At 43.4% G+C, this 27,311-nt stretch overlaps 2 protein-coding genes across 3 annotated transcripts; both read right to left on the bottom strand.

Annotated features, from left to right (window-relative positions):
• Positions 1–467: 467 nt before the first annotated feature.
• On the bottom strand, positions 468–9,163 carry SNRPB (small nuclear ribonucleoprotein polypeptides B and B1). Of its 2 annotated transcripts, none has more exons than XM_043884521.1 (7): positions 9,009–9,163; positions 6,191–6,342; positions 4,386–4,497; positions 2,746–2,898; positions 1,889–2,027; positions 1,435–1,560; positions 468–764 (listed from the first exon to the last, which is right to left on the bottom strand). In XM_043884521.1, exons 1-7 carry the CDS (start codon positions 9,009–9,011, stop codon positions 754–756), a joined length of 696 nt encoding a protein of 231 aa, XP_043740456.1. In that variant the 5' UTR covers positions 9,012–9,163; the 3' UTR covers positions 468–753. The 2 variants fall into 2 exon arrangements, with proteins under 2 accessions (XP_043740456.1, XP_043740455.1); XM_043884520.1 differs by having other exon boundaries at positions 468–620.
• A 3,268-nt stretch (positions 9,164–12,431) lies between these two features.
• Positions 12,432–13,517, bottom strand: LOC122682024 (39S ribosomal protein L9, mitochondrial-like). The gene has a single exon (XM_043884695.1). The coding sequence runs from the start codon at positions 13,502–13,504 to the stop codon at positions 12,698–12,700; it is 807 nt and encodes a 268-aa protein (XP_043740630.1). The 5' UTR covers positions 13,505–13,517; the 3' UTR covers positions 12,432–12,697.
• Positions 13,518–27,311: the final 13,794 nt, after the last annotated feature.

Here is a 27,311-nt window from a genome sequence, read left to right as displayed (position 1 = left end):
TTCCAGAATGGTGTGGTGAACACCATTTCAGAGCTCATGGTACAGTTTAGGAATTAAGATCTTTAGAGAGGCTATGGAGGAAGATCCTAAATTGTAAAGACTTGTTGCCAATTTTCAACTTTAAGATGGAATTGTAAATTTAGTTTCTAAAGAAAATAAAGTGCTGCTTAAGAAGTTATCTTGATTAGTGCCTTCCAAAGAGGACATACCAATTCACAATCCTCACCAATACAGTATTAATGTTAACAAAATCAGTTCTGCCAGTAGAACAGGTGAAAATGTCTGCTTACAGTTTAATAATTCTCTTGAATGAGGCTGTGCATCCCTGCAAATGAATACAGTATTTTACAAGGCAAACAGCTAAGGATTAGGGCTAGTTTTTCCAAGGCAACCCTTCTTGATTCTTATCAAGCACCCAATACATCAACAGTTTTTCTGAAAATAAACAAACATACTAGGTGCATTTATAATATTCTCTTAAAGAGTTTATTATAAACTAGTGTCACAGGCCACAAGGAAGTAAAAGGACTATGTACAGCCTTACGGGAAACAGGCAGGGAGCTGAGGAGGGCCAAGATGAGCCTAGGGCCTTGGTGGGCGCATTCCCGGGGGAGGGGGCCCTGTAAGGGAAACCAGACAATCCGGTGAGACTCCGCGAACAACGGCTTAACAAACAAACAGGTGTGGTAACGTGGCCCTGGAGAATCGGGCCCAAGCCTCTGTGGAGCTACTTCCATAACTCTGTGGCCAAGGTCAAAGAAGGCCTGAAGTAAGAGTAAGAAGTTTAGTCAGTGCCTGATCTGCAACTCAAATCCCCACCCTACCCCAGCCTCCCCACACCCGGCAGTTACCAAATGATCAGAGGGGGACTTCACTGGGGCCATGGGCTCCTATGCTTATAAAGCTCAGTAACGGAAAACTATAAATACAGTGATCAGCCAGTTTGGCCATGGGTTAACTTATAGGCCACTATGGCTTCATGAAAAGAACCCTGGCCTGGACACTGAGCTCTCTATGGGCCTGTTTCTCACCTATAAAACAAGAGAACTGATCTACATCAGCATTTCTCAAACTGGAGTTAAACAGATAATCCATAATAAATAGTACAGCAAAGCCCAGAATCCCTCCTTAATTACTAGCCACTCCCAAACCAAAGGGCCTAAGACCTTTCTTGGTCATGCAACAAAATGCACTATTTTACAATGACCAGAGAATACTGCCTTAGACACTGGAAGTACTGTGTACCGGGAGGTTCTCACTATTCTAAGAGGGAGGGTAAGGTCCCTCTTTCCTTTCTGAACAAAGTTGTCCTCTAAGTGTTCACTTCCCTAAACTTAAGGCATAAAAGCCAAGAAGGTATGGTCAAACTCCTTCTCTCCAATTCCTAACCCAACATAGCTCTAGGGAATCAACGCCACTGCTACAGGCACTTACCTCGCATCCCTGGGGGAGGAGGCCGCATCCCCGGTGGCGGCATGCCCATAGGAGTTCCTCGTCCAGGTGGGATCCCCATTGGGGGACCCATGGGAGGCCTCATACCAGGAGGTGGGCCCATCATGCCTGCAAGAGAAAAGTCCCAAGAATACAGCTCAAGTGTCCATCATAGCAGGAAAAGAAAAAAGGTAGCAGGAAACGGACAAGACTGTTCACCACATTCTAAGACAGAGGGACCATTCCACCCTTCCAGTCCTTCCTAGCACTAGGACTTGAGCCAGAGATAGAGCTCTTGTCTGGCTAGTTCCAAAGTCAGTCAACCAAGCTGGATCTCAGAGTAATCCTGCTTAATTACACAAACTCATCATCAGTTTCAGTCAAGGTTATGTCTCATCATAAATCCAGCTAAGGCATCTTCTATCAATGAACAATGGACTCCTCCTGGGCTCCTCACCTGGAGGGGGTGCCCCTCGGCCCATAGGTGGTGGAGGACCTGCACGGCCAGGTGGGTACTGGGTTGGGGCCCCTGCAATACTGGCTGTGGCAGCAGCTGCAGCTGCTGCAACAGTACCTCTTCCTTGTGGGGTCATCACCTAGGAAGGCAGAGGAAAGAAGTTAGGCGGAACAGTGCAGTGCAGTGCAGTGTCCCTCTCTCCCCTCCAACTTGGTAAACAAACAGCAGACACCAAATCCGCTGAGCTACAACTCAAAGCATCTGACTTCATATCAAAACCTATTATGCCAGAGGAGATCAAGCATGATTTTAAGTTCAATTCCTGTTTTCCAGGCCTAGGTTAAGGATGCCCAATCCAAATTAGATAAGGCATTTGCATGCTCAAACAGGACTGACAATGGTTGTAAAAGCTATAGTACAGCTGATCCTTGAACATGGTTTTAATCTGCCAGGGTCCACTTATATGCATTCTTCTCCCTAAATACATACTACAGTACTGTGCACAATCTTGGCTTGAATCCATGGACATAATGAGCCAACTGTAAAGTTATACACAAATTTTCGCCTGCAGAGTTGGCATTCCTAATCCCCATATTGTTCAAGGGTCAAGGTTTCAAATGTTGTCATGGAAATACTTTACTCTAAAACAGCTTGTCAAAAACTTTTCATGCATCTCTTACAGCATCAACATAATGCATAATAGCAAGCTTTCCTTTTTGCTTGACTTTTCAACCATGTATGAAGCACAGTGAAATACTGATAGCTTGACGATCACAGCCTAGTTGGTCATCCTGGACTCAGATCTTCACTCTATCCTTCAACTACAGAAGCTGGTGCCCCTTCCTCCAACTCCTCACCTGTTGGGATGGACCGCCAACCCCACGGACTGGCCCAGCAAGTCCTGCAGGAGCCTGAGGCATAGGAACCCCAGCTGGGATTCCTCTACCAGCAGCTCTGCCAATCCCTGGGCCCCCAGCAGCTCCAGCAAGTGGCACCCGGGCAATGCCAGTCTGAAAAATAAATATATATGTTAATATGCTTGTGGCCTAGAGAATAATAAGTACACTTTGGAATATCATGCCAAGAGAACCCCTCAGATTTACAGGACATCAAAACACCTTATAAATACTATCCATTCCTATTAACACCAATCCTCCTCCATCCAAGATTATATGCCTAGCAGGCTAAAAGAACTTAAGAGTTTTAAGTCAAGAGAAACCTGCACAACTCAACCAATATGCATTCCTATGAAAATTAAATAAACAAACAGCCGAGTCTCCACCCAAAAGGGTGTCTATGATAGATTATAGTATTTGACCTGACAAAGAGATATGAGGTCCAGACCTAGCTCTGATTCTCACTTAGTGGGTGATAGTAGGGACAGTGGGCTGCAATTCATGGGGTCACAAAGAGTCGGACACAACAGCAACTGAATGGAACTGAATCCCACCATTCTAGTACTGTTTCCTTATCTGCCAATGAAGAGGTTTTAACAAAACTGGTTGTGGTCCTGAAGGTTTACAACTGGCTATATTAGAGTGGCAAATTCTACTGGAAATAGATACCAAAGCTATGAATAGGTACATAGGCCTTGAATCAGAAACATGGTAATATCCTTTGTATATAAGAGTCTAAACAGAAGGAAATAACTAGGATAAACTACTCTGCACTCACTTGAAAGTATCTTTACGTCATTAACATGACTTTTGAATACAGCAACTGGAAAAATGTTTACAATGTTAAGTTAAAAAGCAGAATGATACATAGCTATTACAAGTAAAAAAAAAACCCAACATACATATATATATGTGGACAAAAATTAAAACAAGGTAACAAGATTATTCCTTTAACAAACAGTATCTTAAAATGAAAAAGGGAAAACAAATTTGGTTAGATTCTCTAAAGCCTCTTCTATTTCTAAAGGGAGGCTGATGTTAATGAACCAATACTGCCTGGAATCAAATGACAGTTTCAGCACTTTCCAGCTTGTGCAAGTTACTAAATTTCAATTTGCATTATCTATAAAGTGGGAATAATTTATCTCAAAAGACTGTTACATGGATTAAATACTGAAGGGCCTGGCAAATAGCAGATGCTTAATTAAATATTAAAAATATTAACTATTATTCCATAACTATACAAAAATATACATGTATTCTATTGTTTGGAGTTACAATTTTTTATGGTCCAACTAGACTGTCATCACATTAAAAACTGACCCAGGAAGCCTTAAGTGCCTCTTCTATTGACTATGTACATCAACTAAGGAAGAGACGGCTTTAAAGTTACAAACCCTCAAATCCTAGTTCCTTACTTCTGACTTGCAAAGTAACCTCTTTAAGATTCTGGTTTATTACCCGTATAAGGGAAACAGAAACCAGAAGATACCTGTGAGTACTGCAATGAAACAGAGAACCCCACACAGGCCCCAGCTCAGGGTGGCACCTCCCTTGCACAAGGTTCCTGGCCTTGCACCGGCTCTCAAGTTCTGACTTACATCTTTTGGAGGTGGTCCCTCTACTGTCATTGAGACCAGGTTCTCCCCTCGAAGTAGCACGAGACCAAGGACTCGCTTCTCTTCTCTCTCTGCTTGTTTTGAGTTCTTTGGTCTAAAGACAGGTTTAGGAGAAGAAACAAACAAAAAAAATAAGCATTAGAAAAAGGGTAAAGTTCATGTTCACCTACCTAGGGGCCCGCCAAGTCTTGTTTTACACTAAATCTACTGACAGGCTAAACTTGTAACCTCCCCCCATTAGATGGTTGTGTCCCATGCCAAGAGGATGCACAGACCAAGAGATAGGACAAGAGTCAAGAAAGCCCAGCCCTGGCTCACTCACAAAGCCACTGTGAAATCCTTTCCTCAGTCAACTCTTTGTTGCCACTACCCTTTTTCTTCCTTCAGCTTAAGGCCTTAACAATGTCAGGAAGGCAGTTGAAACAATTCCTCAAGTCAACTGAATCCCACTAACTACTTACATGCAGTATCCTTCCAGTATTAATTCAACCCCACAGAACTATAACTCTCTCTCTCACCTCACTTTAGAAATAGAAGCCATAAAGGAAAAGGTTAAGAGATTAGCTACATAGAAATTATACTTCTATCCTCAAAGAACAAAAACAAATCTCTCCAAATATCCACAAGCAGAAAAAGATGAGCAAAATATAAACAAGATAGACTGGGAAAAAGTAACTGCAACAAGATAGGGAAAGGAAAGTCAAAGCCAATATTCTAAAATTAAAGGAAATACAAAATACCTTGATTACTTAAAGGTTTCATTTTAATGATATTTTATATAAATTTCCTGTGGGTGATCATTTTTCCCTCTTTTTTAAAACTTATCTATGAATCTTATTTTTTTAAAAAAAGCATGTACTGCCTTTTCACAATTAAAAAAAAATCCTTTCTGGGTATCTTAAGTTTTTTCTCATATATTTCTATGTACTTTAAAAAAATATTTTCTAATGGGCACATTTTCATTACCAGAATAAAGTTAGTCTCATTTAAAAATGTTGGCCACTCTCTAATGTGCACCTGGCACTCAGCCATCACTACATTTTCTGTCCTATACTTCTTGACCTCATGCCACAAAGGAAACAAAAGTCCCAAAGAGAGTCAAAGGGAATTGACAGCCACTGGCAACATACTATGGACACTCCAGTGGCAAAAGAGAGCTGAATGGTCAAGGAAATTACATAACTTCTTTGGGCCTCAAGATGCCTTGACTGTAAAACAGAATGAAACACTAGACCACATCTTTTACTAAGCTAGAAGCTTAAGATCTGTGAGTCCTAAGACAAGGGAATTATCTAACAAATTATGGGACTGTATTCTCCAATTGTTTCTATAAATGACAACAAAAATCACTGGCCCCAAACCCACAAGGGGAGTTGAGCACTTACCCTGAAGAGGGTCAGAGGCTTCTTAAAGCAGTTTCAGACCAGGCTGCACTGTGAGAGCCCTTTAGGCTACAGCTTTACAAATAGGCAATGAGGACAGAAAATCAAGCTCTCCCCCCTTACACACCTGTGGGGAGAACATGAGAGCCCTTTACCCCAGTACCCAGGGGCACACAAAGTCAGAGAAATAAAAAGCCTGGCAGCCCTCCTTACAACTTGTACTCTGCTAGAAGTAAAGAGCAAGACTAAGGAAAGAGATTTAAGAAACTCTCCATTTTAATCTGGCCTGTAAAACAGGAGAGCAAACTGAGAGGAACCAGCCAGCTGGTCCCCACCTACCACTTGGCCCACCCACCCAATGCACTCCCCATCCACTCAGCCCCTCCCCCCACAGCCCCTCCTTACTTGATCTTCCTGAACTCATCACAGTCACAGAGGATCAAATTCATATGCTTGTCAAAGGCTTTAAAGGTGCCGATGAAGATACGGCCATCTTGCAGGATACACCTCATCCGGTAGTCAATGTGTTGCAGCATCTTGCTGCTCTTGCCCACGGTCTGCAAAGAAATCAGCAGGAATGAGACTCAGCTCTTTTGGACCCACAAACCTGTTGTCTTTCCTTAAAACTTCTGCTGCAGCCTTCTTTTCTGTTTTTCTTTCTCAGTATTCTCAGTTCTATCTTTCAACCACAGCCATTTCCTAGGAATTCTCTCACCTGTTTTCAAACCTGACCTGTTATTCTCCCTTCCCGTAAAATCATCTTTTTCATATAACAATTGCCTTTGTCTATGTTGTATATCTTTGTCTATGCTGTAGTCATGTATGGATGTGAGAGTTGGACTATAAAGAAAGCTGAGAAAAAAAAAAAAGAAAGCTGAGTGCTGAAGAATTGATGCTTTTGAATTGTGGTGTCAGAGAAGACTCGAGAGTCCCTTGGACAGCAAGGAGATCCAACCAGTCCACCCTAAAGGATATCAGTCCTGAATATTCATTGGAAGGACTGACGCTGAAGCTGAAACTCCAATATATTGGCCACCTGACGCGAAGAACTGACTCATCTTAAAAGACCCTGATGCTGGGAAAGATTAAAGGTGGGAGAAGGGGCGACAGAGGATGAGATGGTTGCATGGCATCACCAACTCAATGGACATGAGTTTGAGTAAACTATGGGAGTTGGTGATGGACAGGGAGGCCTGGTGTGCTGCAGTCCATGGGGTCACAAAGAGTTGGACACAACTGAGCGACTGAACTGAACTGAATGTTGTATATGTTTCAGAAGTGAGAGGGTAAGATGGCTCCAAACTACTGAAACCCATGCATATTAGAGACTAGTGGCCATCTGCCACTGTGCAGATTACAGGCAACTCCAGTGCTGTGGAACACCACCATCTCATTAAAAAGACTGAGTTAAAAAAAAAAAAAGGACCGAGTAAAAGAGCTGGAATGGGACTGGCCCTAAGAACCCAATCAATGAAGAGCCTGTTATCAGAAAGGGGATGATCAGCTTAGAAAAGGAGAATGGACCCCCCAAATCAGTGATTTGTTAGTGTATCTCCAAGACTACATTCAGAAACAGAAAACCTCCTAGTAGTCAGAGTGCTAATGAGTTTGAACACATAATGAGAATATGTAAGCTGCTATACTCCTTAACCCAACAACCTTTTCAGCTTCACAGCCTGGCTTCAAATGTAGTTCTGCTAATATAGAGTATATAGACCTCACAAGAGGACTGTCAAGTGCCCTTGGCAGTTACATTTCTATGAATAAACAACCCGGCATTTGTTATATCAGCCTCCCATTAGTCTGACCAGTCCTAACTCATCCAAGAGCCTTTGAGGTACCAGGCACTGTGCTTGCTATTCATCTCTGTGAGGTTGGACAAGCACAGGTTTTCTAAACCTACAAATGCATGGATCAGAATCTTGACTCTTGTCACCGTGAAGACTCAAGTTTATGTGGTGCAGTTTCTTTTACATGACCATTTTAACTAAACTGTAATCACAGCTTCTAACCACTTGGGTCTGAACCTTTACAGTAACATTTATTGCTCCATCTGTCTTCTACAGCTAATTCGCACTGGGTGCTTACTGGCAGGCACTGCCACAAACACTACTTATCTCATTTAATCCTTAAAATCAGACTTTACAGATGAGGTCACGAGGCTATAAGAGGTTAAGCTGTGCTGAAAGCTAGTCAGCCTGAATCCAGTGCCTATCTTCTAACCAACTCTCTAAACAACACCCTGCTTCCGGTACACCCAATATATAACAGCTACACAACAGTTATCTTTCTGAACACAAATAAGTACGTGCCCTTTTGCTTGTTAAAAATCCTTCAGTGGCATCCCTTACCACCAACGAAATTAAATAGCATGTAAAGCCTTTACTAATCAGATTCCCGCCAATTCCTCCCACCCCATTCTTCCCTTTCTCCTCTAAGAACTTTCAACAGTGCAACCCTTCACGCTTTGTTCTTGCAGTCCTTCGGATCTATACTATTCTCTCGCATTTTCGCTGGGGGAAAGCGTGAGTCTTTTAGGACTCTGCCAGGAGCCCCCGCCGTTACTTTTACTTAACGCTGAATTACCACTCCTAAATATGTTACCCGTGTCTCCAAATAAGAGTGAACTCGGTGAAAAAAGGAAACACTTCACTGTGTAGCCCCAGGGCCTGAAAAGTCAGGCATACTCAAGCATAAATAAATGTATGCTGCACAAAAGAGTTGAACTTTTCCTCCGCTCACTCTTCCTCCGTTCCCTCCTCCCCATCTACCGGAATCAAGACTGTTTGCGGCCACAAGCCCTCCCACCTCTTTCCGCAACTCCTCGGACCCTCACCCTTCACAAGTCTGAGCCTCTCAGTGGGTCTTCCTCAGTCCTTCTACGGCGTTAGTGCCTGCTCAGAAGCCCCCCACATACATTTATGCCGCAAAGTTTACTCAGCGCCTATGGGTTCCCAAGCGCTAAGGCCACTGCGCTTGGAGAGCCCCAGCGCTAACCTCGAGCGCACCAAGCGACTCTGGCCTCGGTCCCTTATTTCCAGCCTTCTCCTCCCCCAAACCACCGAGGGACGACGGTCTGAGTCTTTCCTACCCAGACGGAGGCGCCGCGGCCCGGGCCTTCACCCCCTGAGCGGCCAATCCATGACCTCCTTCCCGGTTAATCGCGGTCCCCACCCCACAAGAGACTCAGGAGCTCCCGTGCTGCTGGTCTGCGCCTTCTCACCATGGTGGCGGTTCTGATGGCTCGGATTCCCGCCGGATTCGCTTTCACGGAGGCCTAGAAGCCCGCTAGTAACTCGCTTCCCGCCGCCGCTACCGGAAATGCAACCGCGGGCAAAATGGGGTCGGGTAGAAAGCTGCTTCCGGTCCCGGAGTTGGCCCTTGAGTTCCGGCCGAAGCGCCGAGTTATGAGTTTAGAGCAGGGCGGAGCTTTGGGCGGTGCTATCTTCGGATCCTCTTTGTTGGACAGCTTCCTAGCTTCCGTCGGTACTAGAGCTGCTCCTCTTCACCCTCACCACCCACCCTCACTACCCATTCCCCCGCGTCCCAGCCCGTTAACTTTCGGTCCTCATCTCCCAGTACTTTATCCCGGCTGTCTTGTCTACAGGACTTCCGTGGTAGTTCAGCTGGTAAAGAATCTGCCTGTAATGCAGGAGACCCCGGTTTGATTCCTGTGGTCGGGAAGATCCCCGGAGAAGGGATGGGCTACTCACTTCGATATTCTGGCCTGGAGAATTCCATGGACTGTATCGGTCCGTGGGGTCGCAGAGTCAGACACCACTGAGCGACTTTCATTTTCATCTATTGTCTACAGCCATAGTCCCTGCTTTTCCGCGAGCTTACTCGACCTGCTTCTGCTCAGCACCTTTGCATGTGCTGTTGCCTCTGCCTGGAATGCTAGTCGTCCAGGTATGTGAACGGCTGACAGCCTCACCTTCATGAATTAAGCTCAAGTAACATTTTCCCACTGAGGGCTTTCCTGGCCGTCCTTTTTTAAAACTGCAACCTTCCCACCCATCCCTGTTTTATTAACACCTTTCTCCTTAACACTGATTACTAACATACTGTATATGTATTATTTTATTGTCCCTCCGCATTAGAATGTGAGTTCAAAGGATATGAATTTTTCTTTGTGCATTGTTCATTGCTGTAGTGCCTAGAAGAACACTGCTTAGCACAAAACAAGGGCTTAATACATATTTGAATGAATGAATTTATCAGTCAATCCCATCCAGTCCCATGACTTTTTTTTTCAATAATAACCTTTACTAAAATGTCCTAACACACACAAAAATAATGTATTTCCAATGCATTACAGAAAATATGACCATTCAGGTAGACATAAAAAAGAAAATTAATGTTTTAATTTTTTTATATTTTGAATTTCCATAATTTTTTTTTTGTATTTTTGAGATTTGGACAAAATCTGTACTTCAGTTAACAATACTATATCACACGCTAATTTTCTTGTTTTTTTGCAACATAATATTTCTTTATATATTCAGAATTGGATTAGAAGTGTCAAGCCTAATTCAAATTTTTTTAATCACTAAGATAATAAACTTTTTAGACTTTTTTTTCTAGATGCCAAAATACATGGAAGTATTTCAGAATTTTAAGTGAATATTAATTAGAAGTCTAGCATTCTATTCAGACTAAGTTAAACAAGTGGAATCAAAATGTCAAATTTTTTATTTAGGCAAAAATTCACAGGTTTTCTAAAATATGTATATATTATACATACTATTTATGTATATATGTATACAAAAGTTTTTATACTATGCTTGGTAAAGACTTGAGAAAGAACGTCAAAAAAAAAAGAGAAATTGGAAAACATAAACGAAAAGAAATGGGAGCACCAAATATGAAATAGAAAAAGTGAAACAAACTAGGTAAAAGTAAAAAATAATCATATAGTCCACTTGTTTTTAAACATGGCTGCTGATTAGAAACACATCTGGAGCTTTGAAGGAAAAAGAGCAATACCTGGGCATTTGTATTTTTTTAAAAATTCCAAGAGAATTGTGATATGCATCTGGATTTTAAAAAGTGACTACAAGTTTTTCTATTAAATGGTAGTTTTACTGATACAGAATTCTGCTATTTTCTGTTGACTAATCATGATGCAATTATTGTACTAAGCAAAAATCACAATAGTAGAAGACATTTATCAGTTTTCACAATCAGTAGCAAGACAAAAAATAAAAGATTATTGCAATTACAAGCCATAATGGAAACATGATTAACCTAATACAAAATAATTATTTCCAGTTTGGAGGGTTAGGTAGAGTGATGTGGGATTGTATATTTGTGTCATACATGTATTTCTGAGTAAGTCTATACATATAAAATTTACATATCACTTATGAAGTTTATAAATTTCACTTATAAGTGGGTGAGTGATTTTGAGCTTGATTTCACATACATTGACTAATTTAGACCAGCTATACTCTGACTGCCTAAGAAGTTACAATTACTCTTGAAAACAATGTCTGATCCTGAGCTTGTATTTATTAATATATTGCTTAATTTTGACTAAATACACTCTAACTCACCTTAAGGAGAAGAGAACTGGGAAGATTACTGATTGGCTCTGGTTCCAGTAGTTTTGTTGGCACCCCATTAAAAGTACTTGTGAATGTAAGGACTTGTCTTCTGTAAGGAAAAGTAGCAATTGAAGACTATGGGACAAGTGGCACGTATATAGCCTCTGAAGCAGAATATGGGAACAGTTGCTAGCAGCACAAGCTGACACTAGACTCTGGATCTGAAACAGGGACTCAGCTTCTGAAATGGGAGAGTAGGACTTAGTTTCTGGAGCTGAAATACGGACTCAGCCTCTGGAGGGGAACAGAGAGCTGAGATTTTGCCAGCAGTCAAATCAGCTTCTGTCTGTCATGAGGAAAAGACCGGCCTTTGTGCCAGGCCTGAGGAGCTCCCCCTGGTGACTGAGGGAAGCAGGAAATTTTGAGATGAATGTATGTTTGCTGAGCTTGTTTGCATACATAAAATTTACAAAGTACTTCTGAAGCTGTTTGAAATGAATGGATGATTTTTATCTTGATTTCACATAAACTCTTAGATACACTCTAAGTTATCCCAAGAAGGTCCTTTTGATTACACTTGAATCTGTACTTGTTTTAATATATTGACTGTTACATGTGAATAGCTCTTAAGGAGCAATAAGAAATTTCATTTGAAATGAATGAGTGATTTTGAGCTTGATTTCACCTAAAATGCTTAGAATTAACTATATTTACTCTGATTCCTCACAAGGTAAATTAAAGAATAATGTCATATTCCCTTATACTGCTTAGATTTCTCTAAATTAGTTCTAACTCATTCTTATTTGCTCTCTCTCACCATTAGAAATTTCCTTAGAGGGCAATGTCTGATTCTTAGATTGTTTATAAACATACGGTTTGTTTGTAGACATACTGTTTATTTGTACACATAGTGTAGTTTCATCTTCATTTTTACTAACTCAACATAATAAGGTACTTTTTTTTTTTTTTTTTAAGAACACAAGCTTTTTATTTTTTCTTAGATACAGTGTTCAGTTTGGATGATGAGAATAAGCTAGCTAGCTCTACCATTTATTGCAATGAATTCCAATGAAGGAAGAGGCTAAGTAGGATCTAGACTCTTTTGGTCTATTAACATTTAGCTTATCAAATCCACAGCCTGTACTTCTGAAGCAGGCATCCCCAGTAAGGCCAAACGTGATAACTGTTGAAGATGGCAAATATGGACGATTAAACACATACATACAGTCCGGTCTGCTGTTGCTGCCTCTGTACGTTCTCTAAAATCCCGTGTTTGGTCAGAGCTAGAAGCAGCATCACAGTGCTGGTTCATCTTTGCTCCACCGTTCCTCTGTTTCTGCTTCACTGCTTTCGAGGGAGAACAGGTTCAGATCTTCTGGAAGCTGGTGGAGGCCATTCCCTTGGCAGCCTGCTGGGCTAACCGGTACTTATATCTTTTGGTTTTGGGCCTCTCAAAGTTCACCACGGACATAGGTACCCTCACAGTGTCAAGTCCATTTACCGTCACCTCGCACCAGTATTCACCCCTCCGGGTGATGGGCTCTTCGGGCAACTGTAACGCATGTGGGGCAACCACAACGCCAAGATTTCTGAGAAAGTGGCGGGCAACTATTTCAGGGTTTAGCTCCCATTTGACATTGTTCTTCATTCCTACCTCCAGGTGACAACTCCTCAGAAATTTCACTGTCGCCTCACCTGCCTTGGTCTGGATCTTGTCTAGTTTTCCTTCTTGTCTCAGCAGTTTCTCCTCTTCAAACAGCTTCTTGTTTTCAGGAGATGCATACACAGCCAGTCCTTCAGGAAGTAGTCGATTACGACCCACAGATTTTTTCACCGAGACCAGGTCACCTCGGACTCCAAGTTCGTCCACCGACTGGGTGAGGATGAGCTCCAGGCTGCCTTTGGGCCGGTGTTTCGTATCTTCCACGAGCTTGTAGACGCGGTGTCGCCGGTGCAGGCGCGGTTTCCAGCCTTCCCCCGCTAGCGGCACTTTCCACCAGCGCTCTACGATGACCGTGCCCCGACTGAGAGACAGGCTGAAGTCGCGCTCCGAGCCGGGGGTGCTCCCTAAAGGTCGCGGCCGGAGGAGCTCCCGGACCCCTCCTCGCAGCAGCCGCTCAGGGAACACCCGCAGCTGAATTCCCCGCGGGACGGCGAAAGCGGCTGCCGCCATGTTCTCGGGCGCAGAGTAATAAGGTACTTTTGATTTACTTTAAAGTGTATGATTGACACATTAATCCACTTAATTTGCTATAAATTAAACTTTATTTTCTTTAATTTGCACAAAAATTGTACTTTTGAGGTGATGATGTGTTTCTGAACTTATTTGCACATAAAAAGATTTTTTCTTAATTTTTTTAAAATATATATATTTTTTTATTGAAGTATAGTTGGCTTACAGTGTTTCAGATGCACAAGATGATTCCATTATACATATACACATATATTATTTTTGAAATTATTTTCCATTACAGGTTATTATAAGATATTGGCTATGGTTCCCTTTGTTATACAGTAAACCTTTTTTTTGTTGCATATCTATTTTTAGTAAGAAATCTAGCATTCTATTCATACTAAGTCAAACAAGTGGAATCAAAATGTCATAAATTTTTTTGGTTAGGCAAAAACTAATAAATTTTCTAATATATATATTATACATATTATTTATATATATGTATACAAAAGCTTTTCTTCTACATTTGATAAAGGCTTAAGAAAGAACACTTTAAAAAAAGAGATGGAGAAAATGAAAAACAAACTAAATGAAATGGAAGCACTGAATATGAAATAGAAAAAGTGAAACAAACTAGATAAAATAAAAGATCATCATATAGTCCAATTGTTTTTAAACATGACTGCTCATTACCAACATGTATGAAGCTCTGGTGGAAAAAAAACAATACCTAGGCATTTGTAGTTTTCAAAAAATTCCAAGATAATTGTGATATGCATCTGGATTTTCAAAAGTGATTATAGGATTTTCTATTAAATGGTAATTTTTGTGATATAGGGTTCTATTATTTTTCTGTTAACCAATCATGATACAATGGTATTAAGTGAATAATAGTTACATAATCACAATATGAAAGATGTTTATCTATCTTCACAATCAATAGCCAGACAAAAAATAAAAGATAATTACAATTGCAAGCCATAATGGGAACATGATTAACCTAACAATATAAAATAATTACATACAATTTGGTGGGTCAAGCAGAATGATGTGGTAAGTGGAAGTGCATATATTCACATGTTTTCATCCGCCCAGTGAGTCTGTGTCTTTTGGTTGGTGAATTTAATCCATTTACATTTAAGGTAATTATTGATATGTTTGATCCTATTACCATTCTCTTAATTGTTTTGTGTTTATTTTCTGTAGGTCTTTTCCTTCTCTTGCATCTTCTGCTTAGAAAATTTCCTTTAGCACTTGTTGTAAAGTGGGTTTGGTGGTACTAGATTCTCTTAACTTTGCTTGTCAGGAAAACTTTTGATTTCTCTATCAAATATGAATTAGAGTCTTGCTGGGTAGAGTATTCTTTGTTGTAGGTTCTTCCCTTTCATCACTTTAAATATATTGTGCCATTCCCTTCTGGCTTGTAGAGTTTCTGTTGATAAATCAGCTGATAGCTTTATGGAAGTTCCCTTGTATGTTATTTGTTGTTGTTTTATTTTTCTTGTTGCTTTTAATATTTTATCTTGGTCTTTAATTTTTGTCAGTTTGGTTACTATGTATCTCTATGTGTTCCTTCTTGTGTTTATTCTGCCTGGGACTCTCTGTGCTTCCTGGACTTTTTTGACTATTTCCTTTTCCAGATTAGGGAAGTTTTCAGTTGTTATCTCTTCAAATATTTTCTCAGGTCCTTTCTCTCATTCTTCTCCTTTTGGCCCCTATTATTTGAATGTTGGTGCATTTAATGTTGTCCCAGAGGTTTCTTAGGCTGTCTCCATTCCTTTTCATTCTTTTTTTCTGTATTCTGTTCTGCAGCAGTGATTTCCAGCATTCTGTTCTCTAGGTTGTTTATCCATTTTTCTGCCTCAGTTATTCTGCTATTGATTCCTTCTAGTGTATTATTCATCTCTGTTTGTTCTTTAGTTCTTCTAGGTCTTTGGTAAACAATTCTTGCATCTTCTCCATTGTTTTCCTGAGATCTTAGATCATCTTCACTATCATTATTCTGAATTCTTTTCCTGGAAGGTTGCCTATCTCCACTTCATTTGGTTGTTTTTCTGGAGTTTTGTCTTGTCCCTTCATCTGGGACATAACTTTCTGCTTTTTCATCCTGAATGACTTTTTATAATGTGGTTTTTGTTATAGCCTGTGGGACTGTGGTTCTTCTTGCTTCTTCTGTTGGCTCTCTGATGGAGGAGGCTAAGAGACTTGTGTAAGCTTCCTGATGGGAGGGACTGGTGGTGGGAAAAACTGAGTCTTACTCTGGTGGCAGGGTCTTGCTCAGTAAAAGTGAAATTCGCTCAGTTGTGTCCAACTCTTTGCTACCCCATGGACTGTAGCTTGCCAGGCTCCTCTGTCCATAGAATTCTCCAGGCCAGAATACTGGAGTGGGTAGCCTTTCCCTTCTCCAGGGGATCCAACCCAGGTATCGAACCCAGGTCTCCCGCATTGCAGGCAGATTCTTTAATGTCTGAGCCACCAGGGAAGCCAAAACCTTAATCCAGTTATCTGCTGGTGGGTGGGGTTGTGCTCCTCCCTGGTAGTTGTTTGGCCTGAGGCAACCCACCCTGGGGTCTATGGGCTGTATGGTACAGTTAATGGTGACTTCCAAGAGGGCTTATGCCAAGGGGGATCTTCCTGGACTGCTGCTGCCAGTACCCCTATCCCTGTGGTGAGCCTCTGTCAACCCACGCCTCCAGAGGAGACCCTTCAACACTAGCAGGTAGTTTTGGTTCAGTCTCCTGTGGGGTGACTGCTCCTTGGTCTTGTTGGGTGACAGTCTCTTGTAAGGTGACTGCTCCTTGACTGCTCTTGGTGTGCGCAAGTGCCCTCCAAGACTGGTGTCTCTTTTTCCCCCAGTCCTGTAGAAGTCCTGTAGTCAAATCCCACCGGCCTTCAAAGTCAGATTCCTTGGGGATTCGCAGTCCCTTTGTTGGATCCCCAGGCTGGAAAGCCTGATATGGAGTTCAAAACCTTCACGACAGTGGGAGAACTTCTTTAGTATTGTTGTTCTTCAGTTTGTGGGTCACCCACCCAGCGGGTATGGGATTTGATTTTATCGTGATTACACCCCTCCTACCATCTCACTGCAGCTTCTTCTTTGTCTTTGGATGTTGGGTATCTTTTTTTGGTGAGTTCCAGCATCCTTCTGTCTATGGTTGTTCAACAGGGAGTTGCGATTTTGGCTCTGTTATACAAGATGAGCGCATGTCCTTCTACTCTGCCATCTTGAACCAGAAGCCAAAAATTTTATATAGCACTTTAAAGATAAGACATTTTATTTTAAGTGAGTGGTTTTAAGTTTGATAAATAGAAAATGTGTTCCAAATTTTCCATGCCAAATTTGGTTTAGGAATACTTCTTAGATGTATATTAATTTGCTCTAACTTGTTAAAAGATCTTTAGTTTGAGATGTGTGTTTCTGAGCTAATTTGCCTTTCTGAGATAATGTGCTATAACTCACTATAAGAAAGCAAAGAAATCAATATAGCTTATTTTTCATTTCAACATAAATTGCTTGGTTACATTTGTATGTGCTCTAATTCACAAGAAGTTACTTTTGAGATCAACGATCTGAGCCTCTTCTAATTATACCGCTTAATTCATGTGAAGTTTCTCTAATTCACAACAGATTCTTACTTTGGCAAGGAGCAACTGTTAATTTGTTTTCACCAGTATACAAACACTGGTGGAGTCTCCAGCCGCCAAGGCCCAGATAGGCTTGCGTTGCACCTGTAGAAGCTGTTTCTGGTTCTGGCTCGTCTGTCGCCCCCGCGTCGCTGCAGAGGCAAAGTCTCAGCTTGGCCGACAGGGGGCGTCCGACCGACCGCCAGGACCCAAGCGCAATTTCTCCGGTCCGCTTGATGTAGGAGAGCGGCTGGAACCACTGGGGAAGCCAAGGGGCCTTCACAGAGGATGCGGGACCTTTCAGCCCGGCCGCCTGCTTCCCCCAGGGCCATAGGCCAGGGGCCTCCCTCACCTGGTCCCTTCCTGGCCCCTTCTAAGGATGGGGCGCACTGAGTCTGACCTGCAAACCTCCAGGGGAGTCCACAGCGCTCACGGGGTCTTCTAGGGGACACCCTCGCAAGCTGGTCCCAGAAGCCAAGTTTCCTGGTTCCAACTTAGACACTGGTCTCCCTCCCAAAGTCCACCTGAATCCCCAGTGACCACTCCCAATGCCTAGTCCCCACTCTCCCTCCAGTGGCTAGGGTCCCTCTGTTCCCTCAGTACTCTCAAACTGTTCACCCCATAACCTGAATTCAGAACTTCTTATCCAAGGTCTAAGTCCTGACCTTCCACTGCAGAGACTAAGATATATGTCACCCTCCCCCATGCCCCGCCACCAGAGGCTAAGTGCCAATGGCCACCAACCTAGTCCCCACTTTTTGCCCAGAGGCAGGGTCCCCACTTTTTTTACCCTCCTTGTCGCAGCTTTTACAAGCCTCCATAGGGAAGCGCCCAACCAAACAGCCAGGAAAGGACCAGATAACTGTGCACTCCGGCCCTCCACAAAGTGCAGAGCAGATGAGGGTGGGCCATGTTCCTGAACCAAGAGGAGAGGAAGCCCCAGACAAAGCTCACCCCTTCCACACACCAGCCAGCTCTGCTCCCTCTCTTCTTCTGGACTTGGGGCACGGGTGGCTAACAGAACTTTCACCAGGGAAGGGTTTCCACCTTTCCCTTTCCGCAGGAAAGTGTTAACAATGATTACAGTCAGCACCAAATTTGAAAAAGAATAATGAAGCAATCAATCACTTCTGAAAACCAGAGACAAATGTTGTGTGAATGTACTAAGACCCACTGAATTGTACACTTTAAAAGGGTAAATTTTTTGGTAAAGCTGTTATTTTAAAACAATGTTCAGTTCAGTTCAGTCAGTTGTGTCCAACTCTGCGACCCCATGAATTGCAGCTCGCCAGCCCTCCCTGTCCATCACCAACTCCCGGAGTTTACTCAAACTCATGCCCATCGAGTCGGTGATGCCATCCAGCCATCTCATCCTCTGTCGTCCCCTTCTCCTCCTGTCCCCAATCCCTCCCAGAATCAGGGTCTTTTCCAATGAGTCAACTCTTCCCATGAGGTGGCCAAAGTACTGGAGTTTCAGCTTCAGCATCAGTCCTTCCAGTGAACACCCAGGACTGATCTCCTTTAGGATGGACTGGTTGGATCTCTTTGCAGTCCAAGGGACTCTCAAGAGTCTTCTCCAACACCACAGTTCAAAAGCATCAGTTATTTGGCGCTCAGCTTTCTTCAGTGTTAGACCCCTGCAAAAGATTCAGCATTGACTGGAGAGGCTGACACAGGGAGGAGCTCTGAACTGAGAGCAAGACAAAGCACCACAGAGAGAACAGATTGGAGTGAAAGGCCACACGCTGGAGAGTGGGCCTCCCAGCCTCCTCTTCCTCAGCTTCCCACACTAGCAGCCAAGGTTATCTTCCTCAGGCAGGAGATGGGAAGATTTCTCTCTGGGAAAGAAAAGGCACATGGACACTGAATGGGTGTCTCTTATCCCTGCCTCATCATTCTAGAACAGTGACTCTCAACCCCATGGCACTTCTGCCCCCAGGGGACACTTGGCAATCGCTAGAGACCCAGTTGGTTGTCTTACCTCAGGTGGGGGTGGGAGTTAATAAGTATCTAATGGGACTCTGCTTAACATCTTCAAGTCACAGGACAGCTCCCACATAAAGAATTATCTGGTCCTAAATGTCAATAATGTGCAGGCTGAGTAACCCTGTCCTAAAGTGAGCACTCCCCCCCCAATCAGCAAGGCCCACCCATGGGCAGAAAGCTTCCCCGGGCTTTTCAGTACCTCAAGGTTAAAATATAAACAGATAGCCAAGAATCTCTAGATGATAAACATCAAAAGAACGAAGACTCATGAGACCTTACCCATGAGTTTACCCATGAGTCCTCACTCAATTATCACTGAGGCAGACACCTGCATCCCAACAAGTGAAGTCCCCTTGTGCCCTTCCCAATTCCTTTCCATGGTCCCTGCTAACCAAGCAAGCAGCATTCCAACCACATGACTTGTAGTTTCCCAGGAATCTTAGACCATGGGGAGTCTACAGCTCACTAAAGGGCTTTTTCTCCACCCCAGTCTGTGCATGATCAACTTGGTCATCAAGTTTATCAGATGAGAGGCATCTTGCTAGGAAGATTGAGCTCTGGAAACCAAGTGGCAGGTAGCATTGAAACACTTGGGGAGTGGGGAGGGCACAAGCAGCCAAGAAAATCTGAGCTGTTGAGTTGGCCCTGTTTGAGACTTCCTACCCTGGGCTCTGCTACAGCCACACCTGGTTATCTGCAAGCTGCTGATGACAGGCGATATACATCCTGGGCTTAGTGCTGCTCTGTGGGTTGGAGGAGAAGCTGCTCACCCACCCACCCACCCCCGCCCCCGCCAGAGCCACATGGGCACAGGCAAGCACAGCAGAGGCCAGAGGTGAGCAGCAGCAGAGTGACTTTGACCCCTCTCTGCCTTGGTCAAGAGCATCAAGGCAGGTGCATGGAGGAACAGAGGAAAGGGCCTGGTCTGTGCTCTCCTAAAAGGGGCTGTGAGCAAGAGAATCCTTCTGATCTCCTCAGGGCTTCAGGGTGTTCCTGTTAATAGCCATATTACACCCTCTACCCCCAAAGCACCCTTGTAGGACGCGTAGCAAAATTACCTCCACCAAACAGATGAAGAAATCAAGTATCTTGCTTATGTCCTGTATATAATGGGGGCTGAAGAGGGATTTGTCACCTGTCTGATCTAGGTGACATCTGTAAACAGCTAGCTTGTGGGGAACATTCCAGTTATTAATTGTCCTTATCCCCTATGGGCAGAAGTAACAAGGCCTCAGAATCCTGGTTCCCAGCTCTCTTTGCCTGACTCTGCCTCCTGAGGAGGAGGGGAAAGAAGCAGGTGCATAAAACCCACGGCCCCAGATACCACCTGGCTGCAGTTTTCTTCATGGATCGTGAGCCATGCCCAGCCAGATCTCTTCATCTGCCCAGCTAATATCTGGCCAGAATCATCCCCTCCCTGGGAGTAGTGCTCCCTCAGGTTCCAAATACTAGATGCGGCTCTCCCTTCCTAACAGAGAGGCCAGAATGGCAGGCTCGGACACAGCAGATCCTTGTAAACACCTTCAGTGCTCTGCCCCACCCTTTTCCTACTGACCCATGAAAGTCGACCAACTAAGGGCCTGTACAAAGGAACCTTAGAATCTGCCCGTTCATAATAGAGACTGCAAAACTTGCAGGGACACGTGGCTGCCATCCAGATCTCCATGGCCCCGTGGCTGCCCTGCCCCGCAAACTTCCCTGCAGGAAGCTCTTTGGTGCAGCTTGTAGGTGGAGGGTAAGAGCCTGGCCATCACACCAGCTCACCTTATCCGGAGAAGGCATTCCCTCCTGTCACTGGAGCCTCTCCATTGTGCTGGTTTACAACATTCTGTGAGCGATACTGGATGTTTGTAAGAAGATACCCATAGCTAATTATATAGAGAGAGATGTTTTTTTAATTGGGGAGTTAAATTAACAAGGTGATCCAAGAAGTTCCCAATTAATGAGGGGTTTTGAGACAAAATCACCACCAGATTTGGATGCCCAGGGACTTTGGTTGAAATTGCGCATGTCATTTTGTTGTTGTTGTGTTGGGTTTTAGGGTTTTCTCAGATCAAGCCACACTCATGAAAGAGAATTACTGTGGAGCTTACCACCTGGAACCTTAGCAATAGAAATATTCACCATCATGGTAAAATACTACTCCAATTGATAAGGACAGAGTAAAAGGACAAAGTAAGTTGTTAAATAGTTAATTCCTCTAGGGGATTGTAGGAAAAGAAAAAAGTATAGGAGACTCTGTGAGTTAATGATTATGCTATAAAGCAGGTTTGCTTAACCACAGAATCGAACAGGCTTATTTAGCAACAAAACCATGCAAGAGAGGCCCCAAGACAATAAAACAATGGTGGGCATGAGACCCACCTGCTTCCCAGTGAGCTAAGTTAATGATCCCTAGAACATGCTCTCTGCATACATGAAAAACAATAGTTTATGGGAAGGTAACATTTCAAAGTGAAAGACCTTCATTGTACTGAGACCTGAAATGATTTTTCCATAGTGCCATGACAGTCCTGACTTGACCATACAGGGACAAGAAAACTTCCCCACCCAACATGGAGGTGGAAAACAGATGGTTGAAGTGTGACATCTATTCAATAATGAGGAAGGAGATGGTCTTTTCCCCTTCCCCTCTTTTCCTTTGATTATAACACTGTAACCAATAAGTTATTGCTTGAGGCACCTTCCTACCCACCCACTTGTAAACTTCACAAGCATCCTATTCTTATTAAATCACTTTTCTATTACTTTGCCTCCCACTGAATTCTTTCTGTGCTGAGACATGAAGAACTGGAGCTCCTTAGAGCTTCCCCCAAAATGCCATCTAGCAGTTTCACAACATTATTACTCTTCAGAGCAATGTTTATTTATGTTGAGTTGAATGTCCAATAAATGCAACTCAAGTATTAATTAGCTAAAGCCTGTGTTGAGCAGAATGAAAAATAAGAATATTTATGAAAAGTTAAAAGATACGTTTTTGCAACACCTGTTTTGGTCTTTACTGTCTTCAAAGTAGATTGTTTTTCTGAAAACTTGCAAGTATGTGCAATCAAGAGATTTCACCTTAAGGCATGGTGAAATCGCCACAAAGAAAAGGCAAATATTGAGCCAAAACTCAAGGGCAAAGGGGAGAAGGAATCTTCCCAGAGGCTCAAAGGATCTCAGACACCAGCCCCCATGTGGCGAGTGGGGATGCAGTTCCTTCCCATGGATGGAGTGTTGACTTCTGCCTTGCAGCATCTCCCCAGGTAAAGAGGAGAAGTTCTTACAGAACTTCTCAAGATGATATCAGGTACACCACCTTCTCATCCGCTGAAAGAAACCTGCCACCTATCCCAGCAGAGCTGTGTGTCTGAGTCCTCATGTACCCACCAGCCTGGAACAGTGGCAATGATACAAGAAGAATATAAGTCAGAATCAGACATTTGGCAAAGTGCTGACCATCCCAAGTAGACTTGGAAGCTCCACAGGAAAGAAATATAAAGAATGTGGACACAGTGTAACTATAATACCCATGCTGCCACCCAGAGAGCTCTTCCAAAGCCCTGGCTGCCCCACCTTCCCTGCAACCACCAAGCAGGATGCCTGTTCTCTCCCGCTGGTAGCTGGGGTTGGATATTGCTTTCTGATATTCCATATCCAATGGTTGGATTGCCTCAAGGACAGCAAAACCTTTGGAACTCAGTGAGTCAGTATCACAGACGTTATGATTCACCTGCTTTTAACCATTCTCAGTTTGTTTGAGATTCTTGTGCCCTTGATCAAAACCCTTCGGTGTTCTGTATCCTTGAAAGATGATTATAGGTCTCCTTCACAGTCTGCCCAGTCTGCCTGTCAGCCTCACCCTCCTCCTGACCTCACCTCCCACTGACCCAGCAGCACCACCAAAGGACACATGCTGGACTTCTTGCCCTGCCCTAGCCATTACCTCTGCCCAATGTACTCTCCCTTTCCCTCACATTAAAACTCAACTCAGCACACTGCTTCCTGAGGATCCCCGATCCCTCCCCACAAACAAGACAAGCTACCTCCTTTTCCCAGCGTTATGGAGAGTCAAGAACTGCCTCACACTTAAGGGAACACAGGGGAGGAAGATCCAAGTTGTCAAATGTGGTCAGTGCAATCAGAGAGTTGTGGGAAGTGGGTTAGGGACTGGCTTAGGCATTATGGATGCAAGCGACCAAAACGTGTGTGTCTGATCCCTTGGGAAGGAGTACACTGGGTGCTTCCGATGGTTAGCCCTCTGTGTTTGTGAAGCTTTCATAAATAGGCCCCAGAATGAATTCTTCCCCAAACCAGTGTGGGTGTTGGTGAAAAGAGCAGCTTAAAGAGGGAGTAAGCTCCTCATCCTGAGGTATTGGACTCCTGCCCACAAGAACCCCACTGTCCTCTAGCAGGAGGAAGAGAAGGAGAAACCAATATGGAAGGACGTGAACCCCTTCCAGCAGGAACAGCAGGAAATAGACTGCAGATGATCCTGAGACTCCCTGATATGGCTCCTCCTGTTCTAACAAGGTTCTTCTCTGGTTGGGAAGGATGTCACTCAAAGCCTAAGAAACATCACTTCAAAGTGGAGAATCCACTCTAGCTGGGCTTGGCTACAGCTTTTAGGAGGAGCTGTTCTTGGACTCTGGCTTGGGTTGAGTTCAGGTGCTTCCCTACTGACGGCATGCAGAGTTTCTTGGCTGATCCAGCACCGGCCTTGGGGTCTTCCTGTGACAAGTAAGAGACAGCCCTCTTTGCCCTGCTGCCAAGGGCACAGAGGGGCAGGAGTAGAGAACATGCAGTGAGGGGAGGTGAATGAGGCCCCATAGGGCTCAGAGCATGAAGCAAGCACCTCCCATGAGTGGGTGGTGGGGCATGCTCTTCATTTACTGGAATTCTCTGGCTTGTGCAGGTTCCTTTACCTACCTTCATCCATCTATCCTTCACAAGTCCCAGAAAGGGCCCTCTTAACCCCATTTTTCAGATAAAGAAGCAGAGGCTCAGGAAGGATAAATAACATGCATAAGGTCATACAGGACTGAACTCTGCCTGATATCCCAGCTCATGCTCTAAATCACCTTCATACACTGCCCTTGTTCAGCACTCAAAACTTCTGTGGGGAAACATCATTCCAAGACTTACTTTTTTTTTTTTTTTAATTTTTTTTTTTTTAATTTATTTTTTTTTTTGTCATACATTGATATGAATCAGCCATAGATTTACACGTATTCCCCATCCCGATCCCCCCTCCCACCTCCCTCTCCACCCGATTCCTCTGGGTCTTCCCAGTGCACCAGGCCCGAGCACTTGTCTCATGCATCCCACCTGGGCTGGTGATCTGTTTCACCATAAATAGTATACATGCTGTTCTTTTGAAATATCCCACCCTCACATTCTCCCACAGAGTTCAAAAGTCTGTTCTGTATTTCTGTGTCTCTTTTTCCGTTTTGCATATAGGGTTATCGTTACCATCTTTCTAAATTCCATATATATGTGTTAGTATGCTGTAATGTTCTTTATCTTTCTGGCTTACTTCACTCTGTATAAGGGGCTCCAGTTTCATCCATCTCATTAGGACTGATTCAAATGAATTCTTTTTAACGGCTGAGTAATATTCCATGGTGTATATGTACCACAGCTTCCTTATCCATTCATCTGCTGATGGGCATCTAGGTTGCTTCCATGTCCTGGCTATTATAAACAGTGCTGCGATGAACATTGGGGTGCACGTGTCTCTTTCAGATCTGGTTTCCTCAGTGTGTATGCCCAGAAGTGGGATTGCTGGGTCATATGGCAGTTCTATTTCCAGTTTTTTAAGAAATCTCCACACTGTTTTCCATAGCGGCTGTACTAGTTTGCATTCCCACCAACAGTGTAAGAGGGTTCCCTTTTCTCCACACCCTCTCCAGCATTTATTGCTTGTAGACTTTTGGATAGCAGCCATCCTGACTGGCGTGTAATGGTACCTCATTGTGGTTTTGATTTGCATTTCTCTAATAATGAGTGATGTTGAGCATCTTTTCATGTGTTTGTTAGCCATCTGTATGTCTTCTTTGGAGAAATGCCAAGACTTACTTTTAAATGCTGAATGGCTGGTGTGCCCAGGGCTCTGCCACGAGTCCTGATGGCAGCATCCTTCAGAGTTGTGTCCTCAGCTGAGAGGAAGCAAAGCAAAGGAAGATGATAGCACTGGGAGTAAAGATCCAATTGCATTTTTAAGGTGAAAAGCTGGCCTGAAATGGAGAGGCGGAGGAGGCTAGAGACACCCGGAGCTCTCAGGGGCCTTGCTTGGCACAGTAAGGAGTCTGAGTTTCATCCCAAGGCCATGAGGTTTTAGGGCAGAGCTTTAAGCAGAGGAGAGATGCAGTCAGATTTCTGCTCTAGAGGCCTCCCAAGTGGGAGGCAGATTCAGGGTCCTTTGAAAGGAAGGATGTGGTGTGACCCAGATTTTTCCTGAGAGGTCAGAGAGTGTAGGGAATAAAAGCTTGTGCCCTGGACTAAGAGCAGCCTCCAGGGACTGAAGGACACTTACCATCTCAGCCTCAATTTCCTATCTGTTTACCAAAAAAAAAAAAAAAGATAATGAGACTGCCTACCTCAAATGGTTGTTGTCGTAATTGAATAAGTCCTTGAGATTTTATTGCTATAAACTTCCCTCTTAGAACTGCTTTTGTTGCATCTCACATGTTTTGGATAATTGTGCTTTTATTTTCGTTTGTCTCTAGGTAGTTTTTCTTAATATCCTCTTTGATTTCTGCAGTGATTCATTGGTTGTTTAGTAGCAGATTGTTTAGCCTCCCCATGTTTGTGTTTTTTATAGTTTTTCCTTGTAGTTTACTTCTAATCTCATAGCTTTGTGATCAGAAAAGCTGCTTGATAAGATTTCAGTTCTCTTAAATTTACCAAGGCTCACCCTGTGGTCCCGGATGTGGCCAATTCTGGAGAATGTTCCATGTGCACTTGAGAAGAATGTGTATTCTGCTGCTTTTGGATGGAATGCTCTACAAATATCAAGTCCATCCAGTCTAATGTATCATTTAAGGCCTGTCTTTCCTTATTAATTTTCTGTCTAGAGGACCTGTCCATTGAAAGTGGGGTGTTAAATTTCCCCACTATTATTGTGTTACTGTTGATTTCTCCATTTATGTCAGTTAGTATTTGCCTTATGTATTGAGGTGCTCCTATGTTGGATGCCTGGCATGCTACAGTCCTTGGGGTCACAAACAGTTGGACATAACCTAGCGACTGAACAACAACAAATGTTGGGTGCATATATATTTATAATTGTTATATCTTCTTCTTGGATTGACCCCTTGATCATTATGTAGTGTGTTTTTTGTACAGTTCTTCTGTGTATTCTTGTCACCTCTTCTTAATATCTTCTGCTTCTGTTAGGTCCATACCATTTCTGTCCTTTATTGAGCCCATCTTTGCATGAAATGTTCCCTTGGTATCTCTAATTTTCTTGAAGAATCTCTAGTCTTTCCCATTCTGTTGTTTTCCTCTATTTCTTTGCACTGATCGCTGAGGAAGGCTTTCTTATCTCTCTTTGTTATTCTTTGGAACTCTGCATTCAAATGGGTATATCTTTCCTTTTCTCCTTTGCTTTTCGCTTCTCTTCTTTTCACAGCTATCTGTTAAGGCCTCCCCAGACAGCCATTTTGCTTTTTTGCGTTTCTTTTTTAGAAAGTTGAGCGAAGAATTGATGCTTTTGAATCGTGATGTTGGAGAAGACTCTTGAGAGTCCCTTGGACTGCAAGGAGATCCAACCAGTCCATCCTAAAGGAGATCAGTCCTGGGTGTTCATTGGAAGGACTGATGTTGAAGCTGAAACTCCCAATACTTTGGCCACCTGATGTGAAGAGCTGACTCATTTGAAAAGACCCTGTTGCTGGGAAAGATTGAAGGCAGGAGGAGAAGGGGAAGACAGAGGATGAGGTGGTTGCATGGCATCACCGACTCAATGGACATGAGTTTGGGTAAACTCTGGGAGTTGGTGATGGACAGGGAGGCATGGCGTGCTGCGGTTCATGGGGTCACAAAGAGTCAGACTCGACTGAGCGACTGAACTGAACTGAACTTATTTGTCTCTTATAACATTCTTTGTTTTAAAGTCTACTTTGTTTTCTTTTGATTTCCATTTACATGGAATACCTTCTCCCATCCCCTCACTTTCAGTCTGTATGTTTCCCTGGGTCTGAGATGGGTCTCT

Source organism: Cervus elaphus, chromosome 23 (assembly GCF_910594005.1).
Source record: "Cervus elaphus chromosome 23, mCerEla1.1, whole genome shotgun sequence".
NCBI classification, from domain to species: Eukaryota; Metazoa; Chordata; class Mammalia; order Artiodactyla; family Cervidae; genus Cervus; species Cervus elaphus.
Note: the sequence above shows the minus strand (reverse complement) of the source record. Positions and strands in the feature narration are given on the sequence as shown.

What these genes read in the sequence shown, in the direction of transcription:
- LOC122682024 (XM_043884695.1), bottom strand. Translation starts at nt 13,504, where the DNA reads ATGGCGGCAGCCGCTTTCGCCGTCCCGCGGGGAATTCAGCTGCGGGTG.
- SNRPB (XM_043884520.1), bottom strand. An exon ending in TTGGCGGTCCATCCCAACAG is followed by an intron (nt 2,028 to 2,745) that starts GTGAGGAGTTGG and finishes CTGCCTTCCTAG; the next exon opens with GTGATGACCCCACAAGGAAG. An exon ending in TCCTCCCCCAGGGATGCGAG is followed by an intron (nt 621 to 1,434) that starts GTAAGTGCCTGT and finishes TTTCCCTTACAG; the next exon opens with GGCCCCCTCCCCCGGGAATG.